The 22475-nt window shown below is 35.3% G+C and overlaps 1 protein-coding gene across 1 annotated transcript in view; it reads left to right on the top strand.

Moving 5' to 3' along the window:
- Positions 1-1563: 1563 nt before the first annotated feature.
- LOC134715926 (rho GTPase-activating protein 100F-like) overlaps positions 1564-22475 on the top strand; it is a 50858-nt gene continuing 29946 nt past the window's right edge. The window contains exon 1 of the mRNA XM_063578493.1: positions 1564-2069. Coding sequence (XP_063434563.1) covers positions 1995-2069 — 75 coding nt within the window. The 5' untranslated portion in view covers positions 1564-1994. The remainder of the gene's footprint in view (positions 2070-22475) is intronic.

The raw sequence follows: 22475 nt of genomic DNA, 5'->3' as shown, positions 1-22475 counted from the left end.
AAGTTCTAACTGTACGAGAGATTATTTCATTTTTCCCATGGTTAATTTTCTATCTTTATGTAGCACCATCCAATCATCACCAACGAAAAATCTCAGATCTCGTATTGGTGTCAAAACTAAATCTGAGACGATATATATATATCCTAAATCCTAATTACTACGATACTTTAGGGCATGTGTTTTGTGGGTGATATCTATAAGGAAGCTTTTGAATCGAAGGCTATTAATGTGTAAGATTGAATTCAATATTAGAAATGTTCAGTAATGCCACCATATTTTAGTTGTCGCCAAGGATAATCTATATCATAGATGTTTAAGAATAAGTTCAATTTGTATATACGAACAACACGGTAGATTCCAAATCCCCCCCCCCCCCCCCCCCCGGACACTTCAGCTCCAAGCCGCATGTTAAGATCTGTTAAGGTTGGGACTGTTGAGTAGAATTGTAACAATCCTAAGCGCCTGAGTTTACCTTTTGTTTTGTATGGTGTAAGTGTTCCTGAATGTTTATTATATTGTATATACTCTATACGGTGTCTTTTGTGCTGTTGTTTGCCAATTCGTCGTCTTTATTGTTTTCCCCACGTGTTGTTTTATCTTTACTTGATGCGTGATTTTTTTATTGTTCCTTGATACAATCTCTCCATTTCTTTCTTCTTTGGATAATTTCAATTTACTCTTCCAAATAATGATTAGCGGTTAAGGACAGGGTGCGAGTATTTTCATACAAATTGAAGCACAAGTCAAGAACTTCGTAATTGATCATGTTGCTGGTTTAAGATCTTTTAAGTGAATTTGTGAATAGTTTCACAGATTATATTGACTCTGTGGTTACCGTACATTGTTAGCGCTTTCGTCGCTGAAGTAAATGTGGCTATTATTGGAGAACTGCGGCCGTATTTTTACCGTATCAAAAGGTCTTAATTTACCACAGTTAATTGTTTCTGATATATTTTCAAACCAATATTGCAGGTATCATAGTGTAACACTGAGTATATATTTGGCTTACATATATATGTGTTATACATTATCAAAAAATAAACAAACAAATTTAAATGGAAATTTGATAATTGCACACAAGTCTTGAACATTTATTCAAAGGAAATGTGTAATGTAGTTCAAAGAGTTATTTGAAGTACTGCTGTGTCGAGTACTTTCAATAACACATTTTATTCAATAAACATTTCCTGTACCAATAAACAAAGTGGAATTGTTTGCTTTGGAAAACAATGATAATGACTTGTTCGATCCAAGCTTTTCAAATCAATTTAATTTGCAAAACGTTAAAACAACGGTGCGCTGTTTCTTTGAATCAAAAACAGCAATCATGCAATCTAGAATTAAACATTTATAAATATTTGCATTCTCTGTGTGAATTTACAATAAATGTGTAGTTGACAATGCATTTTTTGTTTCCATGACAACATTTAATCAATATCTTTGTAAGTAAGTTGTGTCCAAGTTTTAGCATTGATCGGGATTTGTGATATTAACAATTAAGGAGAATATTTGTATGCATGTTAATATGATTACTAGTATGTATATTGAGATATCTTCTAACATTCCCAAGTTATGCTAGTCCAATAATAGCATAATGAATATTTGATAGAACACTGATCGTTTATTCCACTGTTTCTTGTTGTCAGAGGGCGAGAAAGCGATAGTCGACAGTTAATTAAATAATTATTAATGCAGGTTTATTCAGAATGAAAGCATGTTGTATGTTTGCCTTGAATGCATTGATGAAACGACAATAATTTACTATTAATTATATCTTTTGTGCTCTCCAACATTTGGGTCAATACTATATAGCATTGACAGCTCGGCATCGTTTTAAACGTCTGTTAGTGTCGTCTGTGTGAGGAGATGTGAAACGGAATGTCGTACTACGGTTCATTGTAATGTGTAGATCTATTTATTTCTATATACTAAGTGTGTCCCTAAAAGGGAACCCATAGGAGGTATGCCTTGTTGGATTAAGGAAGGGATTATCAATGCTTTTGCCGTGGGTTTGCTGTCTGTCGAGAGAAGTGCGGAAAGCTGTAATGTTCTGTTGTGGTTCAGTAGAGGTGAGACTCGCACTATTTTTAATTGAATTTTAATTACATTAACGATTTCAACAATTTGAAATCAATATATATTTAATATAGAAAACATTTCATTATTCCCCAGAGAACAACGAATATGTTTTCGGGTTGACTTAAATAGCTCTACCATATGTATAATAAGGTTTTATACATGGTTTAACAACTGAATATATTTAAAATTTTGCAACCTAAACATTATATATGGAAGCGTTAATGACACATCATAATAGCAGAGACATATAATACAATATTATATGTCTCTGATAATAGCTAGTGTACATATTTATAAAAGTTAATAGAAAATGTGATCTGAAGTACATATTTTTTTCATAATTTGTGAATAAAAAATTGTTCTTGTTTTTTTGGCACGAAATTCTGTGTAAAACTGTATTTTGCATATTATTTTTTTTTAGTTTTGTTTGATGCTAAAAGGAAAATGTAGCATGTCTTTTCTTTTATAGAAATGTCTTAATCAATATACCTTTATCATGAAAACAACAGTAAAGAAGACATTTACTATTTTCAATTTTGTTTTTAATGGGAACAGTTTCATATGTATTTATGTTTTAAGTTCTTCAGTTGTGTTTGTTTCAGTAATCAGTTTTTGGTTCTTTGTTTATGTCGTATCATGACGCTGGATGTTCTTTCTTTGGTATGTAAATATTACCTTATTAATGGTATCAGCCATTTTATCCAGGAACAGAATGATCATGTAGACAATTTAAATACTGATATATACAGGTTCAAGGTATCAAATTTAGTATAACACACATAAAAACAAAATTATTAAATGATTTGATTCACTGGGTGGCACTTAGAACATTTACATGCTAAATTGAATACAAAATTTAACATCATTATAGAACAGCTTCAATAATTGCTATGTAATAATACTACCCTTTGTGAACGTCCAGCGAATTGATTATTTATTATCATGGCTATTGATCAGCGTCAACTAATTATCCCACAATCATCAGAGTGTGATTATTCTGAGAGTCATGGCAGGATTAACGTTAAATATTCACGAGAACAGTCTTGTACAACCATCAATGTGGATTAACAAGTAAATAATACCAGAGACTCCCCGATGATAACTATATTTCAGTTGCTAATTGACCTTTCTTTTTGCTTCTTAGTTCAATATGTATTTTTGTTTTAAATCAACATAGTTTTTGTTATTTACAATAAGCAGTAAAAAAACAAGATCACAAAACCAATACAGAAACAACCATACCCCCCCCCCCCCTCCATTATATTTCTTATTTGTCCACCCCGTTACTAAAAACTATACTGCTAATCGTTTGAGTTAAGACCTATTGCTACTGGTTTTTGTAGCTTTTTGTAATGCCGTATAACAACACCACTGTCCCAAGTTAGAGGAGGGTTGAGCGCTATCAAACATTGTCAATCCCGCTACCAGCTTTTTAAGCTATGTGCCTTATCAAGTCGGGAGCCAATTGTTCATATGGTGTTAATTGTTGGTTCCTGTCTATTATTTTTGTTTTTCGCGGTAAATTGTTGTGATATAAATTAGGATGTTTAATGAGAAAAGTAATCTCATTTTAATTGTTTCTCATTTTTTTCATGCCGATGCCTTTCATAGCCGACTCTACAGCATTGTCGAAGGCCGAACGTTTGTCTATTATTGCTTACATCCACATCCTTTGGTCTCTGGTAGATAGCTGTCTCAATAGCAATCATACCACATCCTTTGGTCTCTGGTAGATAGCTGTCTCAATGGCAATCATACAACATCCTTTGGTCTCTGGTAGATAGCTGTCTCAATGGCAATCATACCACATCCTTTGGTCTCTGGTAGATAGCTGTCTCAATGGCAATCATACCACATCCTTTGGTCTCTGGTAGATAGCTGTCTCAATGGCAGTCATACCACATCTCCTTATTTTCATATCATATAGTCCTATTTGAATGCTTGTCCATTAAGATTGTTGATTTCAGACAAATTTCTATTTTTTTTAACCGGAATCTTTCTTATTATAACTTTTAACATAACTACTTAGAAATAGAACATTTTATAGATATATCAGTTTATTAAAACAGGGACCATCTGCGTGCAATTAAATTTATCAATGAAATAGATAGAATCCGAATTGTATAAAGTACAAATCTGTTTGAAGCGACTGTAATATTTTCCTAAAAGACTAGGCTTATTTATCTTAAGATGTTTCCATATCGATTTTCTCTAATGACTTTGGCCAAAAACTAAGATCTTTAGAAATAGAAGAAAACTCATTATAACAACCTTCAGGCTATGGTGCAGGGACTTTGATTTGACAAATTAATGACACGCGACAACCAAGAGGATATTGGTATATAGAGATGGTTCTTCAGACGATCTATTGGGTTAATAGACAAACCAGTGGTTTGCCTCCTGTCATTATTTACAGGATAAAGACTCGATGTTTTCAAGGGAACCTTGCTAACAAAGGTTGCTGATGGTAAAATTGTTACTTGCAACATTTTGCAGTAAATCTCATGAAGTGGTTCATCGTTACGTGCACTTGTCACAGATGATCAGGGATATGCTTCGATTTTTGTTATTTAGGGTTGCATACAATTGAACTTTTCCCACTAGGACACCAGTAGGGTATGCCGCGTAGGTCACAAAGTCACATTTTAAAATAGCTGAGGTCACAAGGTCACGTTTTAAAATTGCTGAGGTCACAAGGTCAGCTTCAAGCTATCTTTGCAGTTTTAAACTGATCTGATTCTCAGTTTTGAACATTTGTAAAGGTCGCAAGTCATTTTAAGTCATTCTTCCATTAATGTAAGCGTTTGTAATTTGTATACTATATGACATTGATAGCTGTCAAAATCAAAGCAGAAAAAATAACCGTCATTTATAAACTTGAAGAAGATGCATGCAATACGTAATGTTGATTACTACACTGACATAATAAACGTGATTTTGTTATCTCTTCAGTAGCTACATAATGAGGAATAGCAGAATAAAGCGATCATCGCTTCAAACCGAGTTTTAAGTCTTATATACATAGGCACTTGTCTCAGAATGTTTTCCCTATATAGGATTTTTTTCTGAAACAAATTGCTGTGCCTATACACTCCATAAACGGCGCGATAAAAATATCAAAGATAATATGTTTTTACTTCGTTTTTGTTGAAGATTTTTATAGTAAAATTGGTACCAATTTCTGTACCTCGTATTCAATATGTAGTATTTTACCTTTTAAACTTTGTGTTGATGCTGCTGACTATGTGTTTTTCCCTTTATATGCTAACGACTTCTTATCCGGTAATCAGCAATTACGGGCAACATATAAACTTAAACCTTATATCTTAAACTATAAAATTGTTTTACTATATGTTATAACAAACTCATCATAGATATCAGGACTAAATTTTCTTTATACGTCAGACGCGCGTTTCGTCTCTAAAAGACTCATCAGTGATCGACGCTCAAATCCAAAAAAGTTAAAAAGGCCAAATAAAGTACAAAGTTGAAGAGCATTGAGGACCAAATTTCTAAAAGTTTTGCCAAAAACAGCTAAGGTAATCTATGCCTGAGGTAGAAAAGCCTTAGTATTTCAAAAATTCTAAATTTTGTAAACAGTTAATTTATAATTAAAACCATATCAATGATAATTCATGTCAGCAAAAAAGTGCTGACTACTGGGCTGGTGATACACTCGGGGAAATAAATATCCACCAGCAGTGGAATCGACCTAGTGGTTGTAAATAAACTATACATATGAATATTCGATGAAGCTTTGTTTGTTTCGTGTTCTTACGATAGAACTTTATAGTAATACTTACAGAGCGCAAAATTAACAACAACAACAAAATATATATCTTTTGAACAGACTACAAAACTAAAATGTCATCTTTTGATCTACCTGTTTGTCATGACATTCGCAGCTCTTTGAATCTATTATTAAATACCATTAAATGGTGTAACATTGCATGTAAAAAAGCTATTTGTATTTTAATACAACACTTGTTGTTTCGTGTTTAATTTTGTCATCGTCTAATTTATCATTGACAATATAACAAGATTAAATTAACCTATCCAATCGATAAAACCATAGCTGCTTCTATTTATTTTAGATTTCTCTTCAAAATTCGAGTACTTTAGAGCAAATTCATTTTCGTTTAATTGGGTCAAAATAATTTCATATTTCAATGTGTAAGCAGTCATAGTTTTCTCTTTGATCAAATACAATATTTATCTGGACGATCTCGAGTGTCAATCAATATGTTTCATCGATATGGTTGGCTTAAAAAAAATTTGTATCAGTAGTTAATGCATAGTTTGAAAAACAAATAGATAAATGTGTATGCGCTTGTTCAAAACAACTACAAGATACAGGTCCGTCGCTCCTAGGAAAGTCTTTCTCTCTCACTGTACCAAAATAGTCCCACTTAAAAAGCCGAAATCGATGTAAAAACTAACAACACAATGGCTAAGAGAAAACAGTTTAACAGAAAACTACGGTCAAAGATACACATAAGCAACACAAAACCCGAAAAAAACAGCGAGTCCTTCAAATCTGGTGTGCTCTGGAAGAATAAGCAGTTCCGATTACAATATCGTGAGCCGTTGTATTGACAATTTAAAGTACATTTTAGAGCGATCAGTCGCATTCGTTAAATAGAAGGGAAACCGACAGTATTGTGACTTCACTACCGCTGTCATCTATGACACAGTTACCCAATAACAGTCAAACTACTCAGAAGATGCATGTTACAGCTTCAAAGAGAGATCTTTGGTTCCTTATGTCTACTGTAAATGATAAACTCAAAAATATCATCATACGAAAAAATATTGTATAGTGGCGACCATGCTGATTTTGGATGAGCTAATACCACAGGTTGTATTTATCAAATATAAACAAGAGTGCTCACACTGAAATGTCTCACCTTCTTTACTTAAGATTGGTATTATGTTGATAGTCTTAAATATATAAATCTTTACTGCAACTATTACATAAACATAACATGTTCAAATAAAATGAGGTCAAGGTCATATAAACTAAACAAGAAATACATTTGCACCTTACAATTATTCAATACACTAATTATAGTTGACCTGTTACTAAGTTTCTAAGAAACAGATTTAACCAAGAAAACTAAACATTGACCAATGAACCATGGCAATGAGGTCAAGGTCAGATGAACCATGTCCGGCAGATATATACAGCTTACAATCCTTCCATACAACAAATATAGTCGACCTATTGCTTATAGTTTAAGAAAAATAGACCAAAACACTAACTTAACACTGAGCAATGAACTATGAAAATTAGATCAATGTCAAATAAAACCGGGAGACTGACATGTACATCATAAAACATTTCCATACACCAAATATAGTAGGCCTATTGCATAGAGTATTAGAAAAAAGATCAAAACTCAAAAACTTAACTTTGACCACTGTTCCATGAAATTGAGGTCAAGGTCAAATGACACCTGTCAGCTATACATGTACACTCAACAATCATTCCATACACCAAATACAGTAGGCCAATATCATTCAGTATAAGAAAAACAGACCAAAACACAAAAACTTAACTATAATCAATGAACCATGAAAATGAGGTCAAGGTCAGATGACACCTGCCAGTTGGACATGTACACCTTACAGTTCTCCCATATACTAAATAAAGGAGACATATTGCTTATACTAAAATGCAGTCAACTTTAGCATTTGATAGTTCATTGATAACATTCTGGCGTATCATAAACAAACAACTTGTTACGTCTCATTTCATTGGGCGAAAGATTTAAATACAACAACAATGTAGTCAGTGTGCACGTGAATTGACACAGGTGACCGACAATGGAATTTACTATGTTATTACGAACGTAAAAACAATGATTTGTATAGTTTACAAACCTTTGGTCAAAAGAATTAAATAAATGTTTTGTTAACTTCAAATAGTGGGGTCGAAATATTATACTGATATTTTGTTTTAAGTAATATTATAAGTTCTTAATGCATGCAGCAACTCAATTATCTTGTAACCGGCATGATAAGAAATATAAGGATAAAATAAAATACATGTGCCGCTTTTATACGACTTTTAATTTCTTTCATACTGACGATAGGTTATAATCCTAACAATGTCGTAGTCACTTACAAAAATATATAATAAGTATCTCATAATACTGATCCATTACAATAATTAATGAGGGGTTGCACTGACATTCCTCTTTTATTATTTTCATGCTATAAAACATACACACAGTACAAAAATGTAGCTATAAGCGTACCATAAACGGAGGAAATTGTCCCCCAAAGATAGAAACAAAATAACTTGTTTCGTATCATTTGTGCACCTGAATGAATTCAGTGACGACAGGTTGTTATAATAAATTGAAATATTACATCGGCCAAAATTATTTCTTTTGCATGTGTGGAACTAAATAATAAATTAATACTTGTTAGAAAGCGTAGTTTATAAGGAACAATTCTTGTTCGAATTCGGGGCCTTTTATAGCTGACTATGCGGTATGGGATTTGCTCATTATTGAAAGCCGTACGGTGACCTATAGTTGTTAATTTCTGTATCATTTTGGTCTCTTATGGAGAGTTGTCTTATTGGAAATCATACCACATCTTCTTTTTTTTAAATATTAATGTACTGTTTTCGATTTTAAATGGATGAACATTTATCTTTCAATTTTATACTGTAAGAATAGAGCTGCATAACATTGTTGAACTATCCGCTAAAGTATATATGTAGTATATGTATTCGTATTTAAAATGAAATACAAAACTGCCGAAACGTGTATGATAAACTGATAAACAAAATATCAAGAAATTAAGGATGACTAAATGCACGTGCAAGAAGAAACTCACCATTTTATCAATACATTTAATGAATAAACACTTTTTTATACATTTTTTTGTAAAAACTGATTGTTTCTATTAACATGTACATATTTACAATTATCGTTCGTTTTTCAACCGAGAATAGCAAAACATCACACAGTATTTCGTTGGAGTTTATAAACTACTTAATGGGCGTCAAGTTGGTTACCTATTCCCTATTCCCTATTCGTTACCTATTCCCTATTCCCTATTCGTTACCTATTCGTTACCTATTCCCTATTCCCTATTCGTTACCTATTCGTTACCTATTCCCTATTCCCTATTCGTTGCCTATTCGTTACCTATTCCCTATTCCCTATTCGTTGCCTATTCGTTACCTATTCCCTATTCCCTATCCGTAACCTATTCGTTACCTATTCCCTATTCCCTATTCGTTACCTATTCCCTATTCCCTATTCGTTACCTAATCGTTACCTTTTCGTTACTTATTTGATTTTTAATATCCTTCCCCCTTTTTAATTATGGCATGGAAAAGTTTAATATGGCTGCCATGGAAACGGCACAATAATTGTGAAAAAAATTCTGTTTTTGGTTTTTGGTGAACTGTTTGGATATGCGTCAACTCAGAATCATCATATTTTAAAACAATCTAGGTGCCCACTATATACAGGTGTTGGATGACTTTGGCGATCATTGGAACTACTATGTTGCCATGGAAACTACACCAAAATTCTCAAAATTCTCAAAATGCTCAAAACTTCATGAAACTTCACAGTAATGATGAGCAACAATGGTAGATGTGGCATTTGGAGTTGGAATTTCCAAAATAGGTCTTGTTACCATGGAAACAATGCAAAAAGGTCAAAAATTTCAAAAATAAGAATTTTGAGTAAACTGGATGAAACTTTACAGGAATGGTAACTGGCATAGGCAGAGTTAGATTTTAAAGTTGGAATTTTCAAAATGGCAGCCGTAACCATGGAAACAGCAAAAATATCAAACATTTCAAAATGTTCAAACTTAATGAAACTTTGCAAAAATGTTACTAGACATCTGTAGATGCTCTCTTTGACTTTGGAATTGCCAAAATGGCTGCCGCTCACCTGGTAATAGGGGAAGGGTGCCATCCGTTATTGCTAGCAATTACAAATCTAGTTGTAAATACTCTTACATATGGTAATAATTCTAAATTTGTTGAGGTAAAATGATCTTTTTATGACCTATGTATATGTGTTTGTGCTCAACCGATCCTTTTACTTCATGTTCGATACGCATTTGTTCCTTACTTGTTTTTTTTTTTTTATACGTTATACCTTTTAACTGCTTTATGTCCGTATGTTTGAAGATGGATCATGGTTCGACGGGATAAAATCATCGTGTTAGCGCTTGCATAAAAAGAAGATGTGGTATGATTACCAATGAGACAACACTCCACATTAGACCAAAATGACTTAGAAATTATCAACTATAGTTCACTGTACGACGTTCAATAATGAGCATAGCCCAAACCGTGTAGTCACCTATAAAAGGCCCAGGCATGACAACCTCATACAATTCAAACAACAAAATTGACCGCAGTATTTCATATACAAAAAAAAACGGAAATATGTAACACAAAAACAAACAATAACTACTTAATTTCAGGCTCTTGTCTAGGGACAGGCACATACTAACATAATGTGGTGGAGTTAAACATGTAAGCAGGGAGTACATCATTTCGGAGCATGCTATTACCTTGTTTAATTCGTTCGATCACTCACTTATAATTCGCTTACTAGTATAATACGAGTATCTTACGTTGCACCTTTTAAAACATCATTTTCAATTGTTTTGTTGTCTCTGGTGGAAGATTTGGGCTCTTAGAGGTGATATAACTCTATAAGTGCATTTGTATCCGTTCCAGCGCTCGGAAAATACCCTGTTACCTATTCGTAACTTATTCGCTTTTGAAAAGTTTGTTGTACGTTGCACCTTTTAGAAAATAATTTTCAATTAAGTTCATATCTCTAGTGGTAATAATGTGTTCTTATAGATGAAATACCCCTATTAGCACATATGTACTCGTTCTAGCGCTCGGATAATACCCTGTTACTTATTCGTTCCTTATTTGCTTTTAATGCATGAGGTATACGTTGCACCTTGAAATGTATCGTTTTTTAATTGTGTTCATGTCTCTGGTGGTAACAATGTGTTCTTAGAGATGAAATGACCCTATAAGAGTACATGAACCCGTTCCAGCGCTCGGTTAATACCCTGTTACCTATTCGTTACCTATTCGTTACCTATTCGTTCCCTATTCGTTACCTATTCGTTACCTATTCACTTATATTATGCTTGTTGTACGTTGCACCTTTTAGAAAAGGATTTTTAATTGTCTTCATATCTCTTGTGGTAACAATGTGTTCTTCGAGATGAAATTACCCTATTAGCGTGCATGTACCCGTTCCAACGCTCAGTAAATACCCTGTTACCTATTCGTTACCTATTCGTTACTTATTCGCTTTTAATACGTTTGTTGTACGTTGCACCTTTTAAAAAAGGCTTTTCAATTGTGCCCATGTATCTGGTGGTAACAATGTGTTCTTAGAGATGAAATGACCCTATTAGAGCACATTAACCCGTTCCAGCGCTCGGTTAATATTCTGTTACCTATTCGTTACATATTCGTTACCTATTCGCTACATATTCACTTACAATACGTTTGTTGTACGTTGCACCTTTAAGAAAAGGATTTTTAATTGTCTCCATGTCTCTTGTGGTAACAATGTGTTCTTAGAGATGAAATTACCCTATTAGCGCCCATGTACCCGTTCCAGCGCTCAGAAAATACCCTGTTACTTATTCGTTACCTATTCACTTATAATACGTTTGTTGTACGTTGCACCTTTAAGAAAAGGATTTTCAATTGTGTCCCTGTCTATGGTGGTAACATTGTGTTCTTAGAGATGACATGACCCTATTAGCGCGCATGTACCCGTTCAAACAACTCGGTTTATACCCTGTCACCTATTCGTTACTTATTCGCTTTGATGCGCGGGGTATACGGTGCACCTTCAAATACATCTTTTTATAATTGTGTTCATGTCTCTAATGATAACAATGTGTTCTTAGAGATGAAATGACCCTATCAGAGCGCATGAACCCGTTCCAGCGCTCGGTTAATACCTTGTTACTTATTCGTTACCTATTCACTTATAATACGTTTGCTGTCATTGCACCTTTTAGAAAAGGATTTTTAATTGTCTCCATGTCTCTTGTGGTAACAATGTGTTCTTAGAGATGAAATTACCCTATTAGCGTGCATGTACCCGTTCCAGCGCTCAGTAAATACCCTGTTACATATTCGTTACCTATTCGTTACCTATTCACTTACAATACGTTTGTTGTACGTTGCACCTTTTAGAAAAGGATTTTCAAATGTGTCCGGGTCTCTGGTGGAAAAAAATGTGTTCTTAGAGATGAAATGACCCTATTAGCGCGTATGTACCCGTTCAAGCGCTCGGTTTATACCCTGTTACCTATTCGTTACTTATTCGGTTTTAATACGTTTGTTGTACGTTGCATTTTTTTTAGAAAATAATTTTCAATTTAGTTCATATCTCTGGTGTAATCAATGTGTTCTAAGAGATGAAATTACTCTATTAGCGCGCATGCACCCGTTCCAGCGCTCGGATAATACCCTGTTACTTATTCGTTCCTTATTTGCTTTTTATGCACGAGGTATACGTTGTACCTTGAAATGTATCGTTTTTTAATTGTGTTCATGTCTCTGGTGGTAACAATGTGTTCTTAGAGATGAAATGACCCTATAAGAGTGCATAAACCCGTTCCAGCGCTCGGTTAATACCCTGTTACCTATTCGTTACCTATTCGTTACCTATTCGTTACCTATTCACTTATATTACGTTTGTTGTACGTTGCACCTTTTAGAAAAGGATTTTTAATTGCCTACATGTCTCTTGTGGTAACAATGTGTTCTTAGTGATGAAATTACTCTATTAGCGCGCATGTATTGTTCCAGCGCTCAGTAAATACCCTGTTACCTATTCGTTACCTATTCGTTACTTATTCGCTTTTAATACGTTTTTTGTACGTTGCACCTTTTAAAAAAGGATTTTCAATTGTGCCCATGTCTCTGGTGGTAACAATGTGTTCTTAGAGATGAAATGACCCTATTAGAGCACATGTACCCGTTCCAGCGCTTGGTAAATAACCTATTGCCCATTCGTTACTTATTCGCTTTTAATGCGCTGGGTATACGGTGCACCTTGAAATAAATCCTTTTTTAATTGTGTGCATGTCTCTGGTAGTAACAGTGTGTTCTTAGAGATGAAATGACCCTATAAGAGCACATGGACCCGTTCCAGCGCTCGGTTAATACCCTGTTACCTATTTGTTACCTATTCGTCACTTTTCACTTATAATTCGTTTGTTGTACGTTGCACCTTTTAGAAAAGGATTTTTAATTGTCTACATGTCTCTTGTGGTAACAATGTGTTCTTAGAGATGAAATTACCCTATAAGCGCCCATGTACCCGTTCCAGCGCTCAGTAAATACCCTGTTACCTATTCGTTACCTATTCACTTATAATACGTTTGTTGTACGTTGCACCTTTTAGAAAAGGATTTTCAATTGTGTCCGTGTCTCTGGTGGTAACAATGTGTTCTTAGAGATGACATGACCCTATTAGCGCGCATGTACCCGTTCAAGCGCTCGGTCAATACCCTGTTACCTATTCGTTACCTATTCGTTACCGATTCACTTATATTACGTTTGTTGTACGTTGCACCTTTTAGAAAAGGATTTTTAATTGTCTACATGTCTCTTGTGGTAACAATGTGTTCTTAGAGATGAAGTGACCCTATAAGAGTGCATGAACCCGTTCCAGCGCTCGGTTAATACCCTGTTACCTATTCGTTACCTATTCGTTACCTATTCACTTATATTACGTTTGTTGTACGTTGCACCTTTTAGAAAAAGATTTTTAATTGTCTACATGTCTCTTGTGGTAACAATATGTTCTTAGTGATGAAATTACCCTATTAGCGCGCATGTACCCGTTCCAGCGCTCAGTAAATACCCTGTTACCTATTCGTTACCTATTCGTTACTTATTCGCTTTTAATACGTTTGTTGTACGTTGCACCTTTTCAAACAAAGATTTTCAATTGTGCCCATGTCTCTGGTGGTAACAATGTGTTCTAAGAGATGAAATGACCCTATTAGAGCACATGTACCCGTTCCAGCGCTTGGTAAATAACATGTTACCCATTCGTTACTTATTCGCTTTTAATGCGCTGGGTATACGGTGCACCTTGAAATAAATCCTTTTTTAATTGTGTGCGTGTCTCTGGTGGTAACAGTGTGTTCTTAGAGATGAAATGACCCTAAATGAGCGCATGAACCCGTTCCAGCGCTCGGTTAATACCCTGTTACCTATTCGTTACCTATTCGTCACTTTTCACTTATAATTCGTTTGTTGTACGTTGCACCTTTTAGAAAAGGATTTTTAATTGTCTACATGTCTCTTGTGGTAACAATGTGTTCTTAGAGATGAAATTACCCTATTAGCGCCCATGTACCCGTTCCAGCGCTCAGTAAATACCCTGTTACCTATTCGTTACCTATTCATTTATAATACGTTTGTTGTACGTTGCACCTTTTAGAAAAGGTTTTTCAATTGTGTCCGTGTCTCTGGTGGTAACAATGTGTTCTTAGAGATGACATGACCCTATTAGCGCGCATGTACCCGTTCAAGCGCTCGGTCAATACCCTGTTACCTATTCGTTACCTATTCGTTACCTTTTCACTTATATTACGTTTGTTGTACGTTGCACCTTTTAGAAAAGGATTTTTAATTGTCTACATGTCTCTTGTGGTAACAATGTGTTCTTAGAGATGAAGTGACCCTATAAGAGTGCATGAACCCGTTCCAGCGCTCGGTTAATACCCTGTTACCTATTCGTTACCTATTCGTTACCTATTAACTTATATTACGTTTGTTGTACGTTGCACCTTTTAGAAAAAGATTTTTAATTGTCTACATGTCTCTTGTGGTAACAATATGTTCTTAGTGATGAAATTACCCTATTAGCGCGCATGTACCCGTTCCAGCGCTCAGTAAATACCCTGTTACCTATTCGTTACCTATTCGTTACTTATTCGCTTTTAATACGTTTGTTGTACGTTGCACCTTTTAAAAAAAGATTTTCAATTGTGCCCATGTCTCTGGTGGTAACAATGTGTTCTAAGAGATGAAATGACCCTATTAGAGCACATGTACCCATTCCAGCGCTTGGTAAATAACATGTTACCCATTCGTTACTTATTCGCTTTTAATGCGCTGGGTATACGGTGCACCTTGAAATAAATCCTTTTTTAATTGTGTGCGTGTCTCTGGTGGTAACAGTGTGTTCTTAGAGATGAAATGACCCTAAATGAGCGCATGAACCCGTTCCAGCGCTCGGTTAATACCCTGTTACCTATTTGTTACCTATTCGTTACCTATTCGTTACCTATTCGTCACTTTTCACTTATGATACGTTTGTTGTACGTTGCACCTTTTAGAAAATAATTTTTAATTGTCTACATGTCTCTTGTGGTAACAATGTGTTCTAAGAGATGAAATTACCCTATTAGCGCCCATGTACCCGTTCCAGCGCTCAGTAAATACCCTGTTACCTATTTGTTACCTATTCACTTATAATACGTTTGTTGTACGTTGCACCTTTTAGAAAAGGATTTTCAAGTGTGTCCGTGTCTCTGGTGGTAACAATGTGTTCTTAGAGATGACATGACCCTATTAGCGCGTATGTACCCGTTCCAGCGCTCAGTCAATACCCTGTTACCTATTCGTTACCTATTCACATATAATACGTTTGTTGTACGTTGCATCTTTTAGAAAGGGATTTTCAATTGTGCCCATGTCTCTGGTGGTAACAATGTGATCTTAGAGATTAAATGACCCTATCAGCGCGTATGTACCCGTTCCAGCGCTCGGTCAATACCCTGTTACCTATTCACTTATAATACGTTTGTTGTACATTGCACCTTTTAGAAAAGGATTTTCAATTAAGTCCATGTCTCAGGTGGTAACAATGTGTTCTTAGAGATGAAATAATCCTATTACCGCGTATGCACCTGTTCCAGCACTCGGTTAATACCCTGTTACCTATTCACTAATAATACGTTTGTTGTACGTTGCACCTTTTAGAAAAGGATTTTGAATTAAATTCATATCTCTGGTGGTAATACTGTGTTCTTTTAGATGGAATACCCCTATTAGCGCTAATGTACTCGTTCCAGCGCTCGGTTAATACCCTGTTACCTATTCGTTACTTAATCGCTTTTTAGAAGTTTGTTGTACGTTGCACCTTTGAGAAAAGGATTTTCAATTAAATTCATATCTCTGGTGGTAATAATGTCTTCTTATAGATGTAATACCCCTATTAGAGCGCATGTACCCATTCCAGCGCTCGGTTAATATCCTGTTACCTATTCGTAACCTATTCACTTATAGTACGTTTGTTGCATGTTGCACCTTTTAGAAAAGGATTTTTAACTAAATTCATATCTCTGGTGGTAATAATGTGTTCTTATAGATGAAATACCCCTATTCGCACGTATGTACCCGTTCCAGCGCACAGTTAATACCCTGCTTAAAGGTGCAACGTACAACAAACATATTAAAAGTGAATAGGTAACGAATAGGTAACAGGTTATTTACCGAGCGCTGGAACGGGTACATGCGCGCTTATATGGTCATTGCATCTCTAAGAACACATTGTTACAACATGAGACACGGACACAATTAAAAATCCTTTTCTAAAAGGTGCAACTAACAACAAACGTATTCAAGTGAATAAGTAACGAATAGGTAACGAATAGGTAACAGGGTATTAACCGAGCGCTTGAACGGGTACATACGCGCTAATAGGGTAATTTAATCTCTAAGAACACATTGTTACCACAAGAGACGTGAACTCAATTGAAAATCCTTTTCTAAAAGGTGCAATATACAACAAACGTATTATAAGTGAATAGGTAACGAATAGGTAACGAATAGGTAACGAATAGGTGACGAATAGGTAACGAATAAGTAACAGGGTCTTAACCGAATGTTGGAACGGGTTCATGCGCTCTAATAAGGTCATTTCATTTATAACAACACATTGTTACCACCAGAGACATGAACACATTTAAAAAACGATTTATTTCAAGGTGCAACATATACCTCGTGCATTAAAAGCAAATAAGGAACGAATAAGTAGCAGGGTATTAACTGAGCGCTGGAACGGGTACATACGCGCTAATAGGGGTATTTCATCTATAGGAACACATTATTACCACCAGAGATGTGAATTTATTTGAAAATCCTTTTCTAAAAGGTGCAACGTACAACAAACGTACTATAAGTGAATAGGTAACGAATAGGTAACGAATATGTACAGGGTATTAATCGAGCGCTGGAACGAGTACATGCGCTCTAACAGGGTCATTTCATCTCTAAGAAGACATTGTTACCACCAGAGACATGGACACAATTAAAAAACGATTTATTTCAAGATGCAACGTATAATACCTCGTACATTTAAAGCAAATAAGGAACGAATAAGTAACCGGGTATTATCCGAGCGCTGGAACGAGTACATATGCGCTTATAGGGGTATTTCATCTATAAGAACACATTGTTACCACCAGAGATATGAACTTAATTGAAAATTCTTTTCAAAAAGATGCAACGTACAACAAACGTATTTAAAGGGAATAATTAAAGAATATGTAACGAATAGGTAACAGGGTATTAACCGAGCGCTGGAACGGGTACATGCGCTCTAATAGGGTCATTTCATCTCTAAGAACACATTGTTACCACCAGAGACATGAACACAATTAAAAAAAGATTCATTTCAAGATGCAACGTATACATCGTACATTTAAAGCAAATATGGAACGAATAACTTACAGGGTATTATCCGAGCGTTGGAACGAGTACATATGCGCTAATTGGGGTATTTCATCTATAAGAACACATTATTGCCACCAGAGATATGAACTTAATTGATTTTTTTTGTCTAAAAGATGCAACGTACAACAAACGTATCAAAAGCGAATAGGTAACGAATAAGTAACGAATAGGTAACAGATTATTAACCGAGCGCTTGAATGGGTACATGCGCTCTAATAGGGTCATTTCATCTCTAAGAACACATTGTTACCACCAGAGACACGGACACAATTGAAAATCCTTTTCTAAAAGGTGCAACTTACAACAAACGTATTATATGTGAATAGGTAACGAACAGGTAACAGGATATTTACTGAGCGCTGGAACGGGTACATGCGCGCTAATAGGGTAATTTCATTTCTAAGAAAACATTGTTACCACAAGAGACATGGAGACAATTAAAACTCCTTTTCTAAAAGGTGCAACGTACAACAAACGTATTATAAGTGAATAGGTAACGAATAGGTAACGAATAGGTAACAGGGTATTAAGCGAGCGCTGGAACAGGTTCATGCGCTCAATAAGGTCATTTCATCTCTAAGAACACATTGTGACCACCAGAGACATGAACACAATTAAAAAATGATTTATTTTAAGGTGCAACGTATACCTCGTGCATTAAAAGCAAATAAGGAACGAATAAGAAGCAGGGTATTAACTGAGCGCTGGAACGGGTACATACGCGCTAATAGGGGTATTTCATCTATAGGAACACATTATTTCCACCAGAGATGTGAATTTAATTGAAAATCCTTTTCTAAAAGGTGCAACGTACAACAAACGTACTATAAGTGAATATGTAACGAATAGGTAACAGGGTATTAACCGAGCGCTGGAACGGGTTTATGCGCTCTAATGAGGTCATTTCATCTCTAAGAACACATTGTTACCACCAGAGATATGAACTTAATTGAAAATTCTTTTCTAAAAGATGCAACGTACAAAAAACGTATTAAAAGCGATTAAGTAACGAATAGGTAACAGGGTATTAACCGAGCGCTTGAACGGGTACATGCGCCCTTATAGGGTCATTTCATCTCTAAAAAAACACTTTGTTACCACCAGAGACACGGACACAATTGAAAATCCTTTTCTAAAAGGTGCAACGTACAACAAACATATTATAAGTGAATAGGTAACGAATAGGTAACGAATAGGTAACAGGGTATTTAACGAGTGCTGGAACGGGTACATGCGCGCTAATAGGATAATTTCATCTCTTAGAACACATTGTTACCACAAGAGACATGGAGACAATTAAAAATCCTTTTCTAAAAGGTGCAACGTACAACAACGTATTATAAGTGAATATGTAACGAATAGGTAACGAATAGGTAACAGGTTATTAACCGAGCGCTGGAACGGGTACATGCGCTCTAAAAGGGTCATTTTATCTTTTAGAACACATTGTACCACCAGAGATATGAACTTAATTGATTTTTTTTGTCTAAAAGATGCAACGTACAACAAACGTATCAAAAGCGAATAGGTAACGAATAAGTAACGAATAGGTAACAGATTATTAACCGAGCGCTTGAATGGGTACATGCGCTCTAATAGGGTCATTTCATCTCTAAGAACACATTGTTACCACCAGAGACACGGACACAATTGAAAATCCTTTTCTAAAAGGTGCAACTTACAACAAACGTATTATATGTGAATAGGTAACGAACAGGTAACAGGATATTTACTGAGCGCTGGAACGGGTACATGCGCGCTAATAGGGTAATTTCATTTCTAAGAACACATTGTTACCACAAGAGACATGGAGACAATTAAAACTCCTTTTCTAAAAGGTGCAACGTACAACAAACGTATTATAAGTGAATAGGTAACGAATAGGTAACGAATAGGTAACAGGGTATTAAGCGAGCGCTGGAACAGGTTCATGCGCTCAATAAGGTCATTTCATCTCTAAGAACACATTGTGACCACCAGAGACATGAACACAATTAAAAAATGATTTATTTTAAGGTGCAACGTATACCTCGTGCATTAAAAGCAAATAAGGAACGAATAAGAAGCAGGGTATTAACTGAGCGCTGGAACGGGTACATACGCGCTAATAGGGGTATTTCATCTATAGGAACACATTATTTCCACCAGAGATGTGAATTTAATTGAAAATCCTTTTCTAAAAGGTGCAACGTACAACAAACGTACTATAAGTGAATATGTAACGAATAGGTAACAGGGTATTAACCGAGCGCTGGAACGGGTTTATGCGCTCTAATGAGGTCATTTCATCTCTAAGAACACATTGTTACCACCAGAGATATGAACTTAATTGAAAATTCTTTTCTAAAAGATGCAACGTACAAAAAACGTATTAAAAGCGATTAAGTAACGAATAGGTAACAGGGTATTAACCGAGCGCTTGAACGGGTACATGCGCGCTAATAGGGTCATTTCATCTCTAAAAAACACTTTGTTACCACCAGAGACACGGACACAATTGAAAATCCTTTTCTAAAAGGTGCAACGTACAACAAACATATTATAAGTGAATAGGTAACGAATAGGTAACGAATAGGTAACAGGGTATTTAACGAGCGCTGGAACGGGTACATGCGCGCTAATAGGATAATTTCATCTCTTAGAACACATTGTTACCACAAGAGACATGGAGACAATTAAAAATCCTTTTCTAAAAGGTGCAACGTACAACAAACGTATTATAAGTGAATATGTAACGAATAGGTAACGAATAGGTAACAGGTTATTAACCGAGCGCTGGAACGGGTACATGCGCTCTAAAAGGGTCATTTTATCTTTTAGAACACATTGTACCACCAGAGACATGAACGCAATTAAAATACGATTTATTTCAAGGTGCAACGTATACCTAGTGCATTAAAAGCAAATAAGGAACGAATAAGTAACAGGGTATTATCCGAGCACTGGAACGAGTACAGTTGTATGCGCTAATAGGGGTATTACATCTATAAGAACACATTATTACCACGAGAGATATGAACTTAATTGAAAATTCTTTTCTAAAAGGTGCAACGTACAAAAAACTTTTTAAAAAGAATAAATTACGAATATTTAACAGGGTATTATCCGAGCGCTGGAACGTATACAAATGCAGTTATAGAGTTATTCACCTCTAAGAGCCCAAATCTTCCACCAGAGACAACAATATATTTGAAAATGATGTTTTAAAAGGTGCAACGTAAGATACTCGTATTATAAGCGAATTATAAGCGAGTGATGGAACGAATTAAACAAGGTATTAGCATGCTCCGAAACGATGTACACCCTGCTTACATGTTTAACTCCACCACAGTATGTTAGTATGTGCCTGTCCCTAGACAAGAGCCTGAAATTAAGTAGTTATCGTTTGTTTTTGTGTTACATATTTCCGTTTATTTTTTTGTATATGAAATACGGCCGTCAGTTTTGTTGTTTGAATTGTATGAGGTTTTCATGTCTGGGCCTTTTATAGGTGACTACACGGTTTGGGCTATGCTCATTGTTGAAGGCCGTACAGTGAAAATCACAAAAATACTGAACTCAGAGGAAAATCAATTTGGAAAGTCCATAATCACATGGCAAAATCAAAAAACAAAACGCATCAAAAACGAATGGACAAGAACTGTCATATTCCTGACTTGGTACAGGCATTTTCAAATGTAGAAAATGGTGGATTAAACCTGGTTCTATAGCGCTAACCCTCTCACTTTAATAACAGTCTCGTCAAATTCCGTTACATTTACATGATGCGTTAAATAAACAGTCACAATCAATAAAATAGTCAAAATATGGGAACATCAGTCATCATCGTATAACAATTTAACAGGACACAACAACATCTACTATCTACGAACACATGGATTGATTTGAACTATAGTTGATAATTTCTGTGTCATTTTGGTCTAATGTGGAGTGTTGTCTCATTGGCAATCATACCACATCTTCTTTTTATGCAAGCGCTAACACGGTGATTTCATCCCGTCGAACCAAGATCCCTCTTCAAACATACGGACATAAAGCAGTTAAAAGGTAAAACGTATAAAAAAACAAGTAAGGAACAAATGCGTATCGAACATGAAGTAAAAGGATCGGTTGAGCACAAACACATATAAATAGGTCATAAAAAGATCATTTTACCTCAACAAATTTAGAACTTTTACCATATGTAAGAGTATATTAACAACTAGATTTGTAATTGCTAGCAATAACAGATGGCACCCTTCCCCCTATAACCAGGTGAGCGGCAGCCATTTTGACAATTCCAAAGTCAAAGAGAGCATCTACAGATGTCTAGTAACAGTTTTGCAAAGTTTCATTAAGTTTGAACATTATTATTTATTTTTTTTATTTTTGCTGTTTCCATGGTTACGGCGGCCATTTTGAAAATTCTAACTTCAAAATCCAACTCTGCCTATGCCAGTTACCATTCCTGTAAAGTTTCATCCAGTTTACTCAAAATTCTTATTTTTGAAATTTTTGACCTTTTTGCATTGTTTCCATGGTAACAAGACCTATTTTGGAAATTCCAACTCCTAATACCACATCTACCAATGTTGCTCATCATTACTGTGAAGTTTCATGAAGTTTT

Source organism: Mytilus trossulus, chromosome 1, assembly GCF_036588685.1.
Source record: "Mytilus trossulus isolate FHL-02 chromosome 1, PNRI_Mtr1.1.1.hap1, whole genome shotgun sequence".
Taxonomy (NCBI): domain Eukaryota; kingdom Metazoa; phylum Mollusca; class Bivalvia; order Mytilida; family Mytilidae; genus Mytilus; species Mytilus trossulus.
Note: the sequence above shows the minus strand (reverse complement) of the source record. Positions and strands in the feature narration are given on the sequence as shown.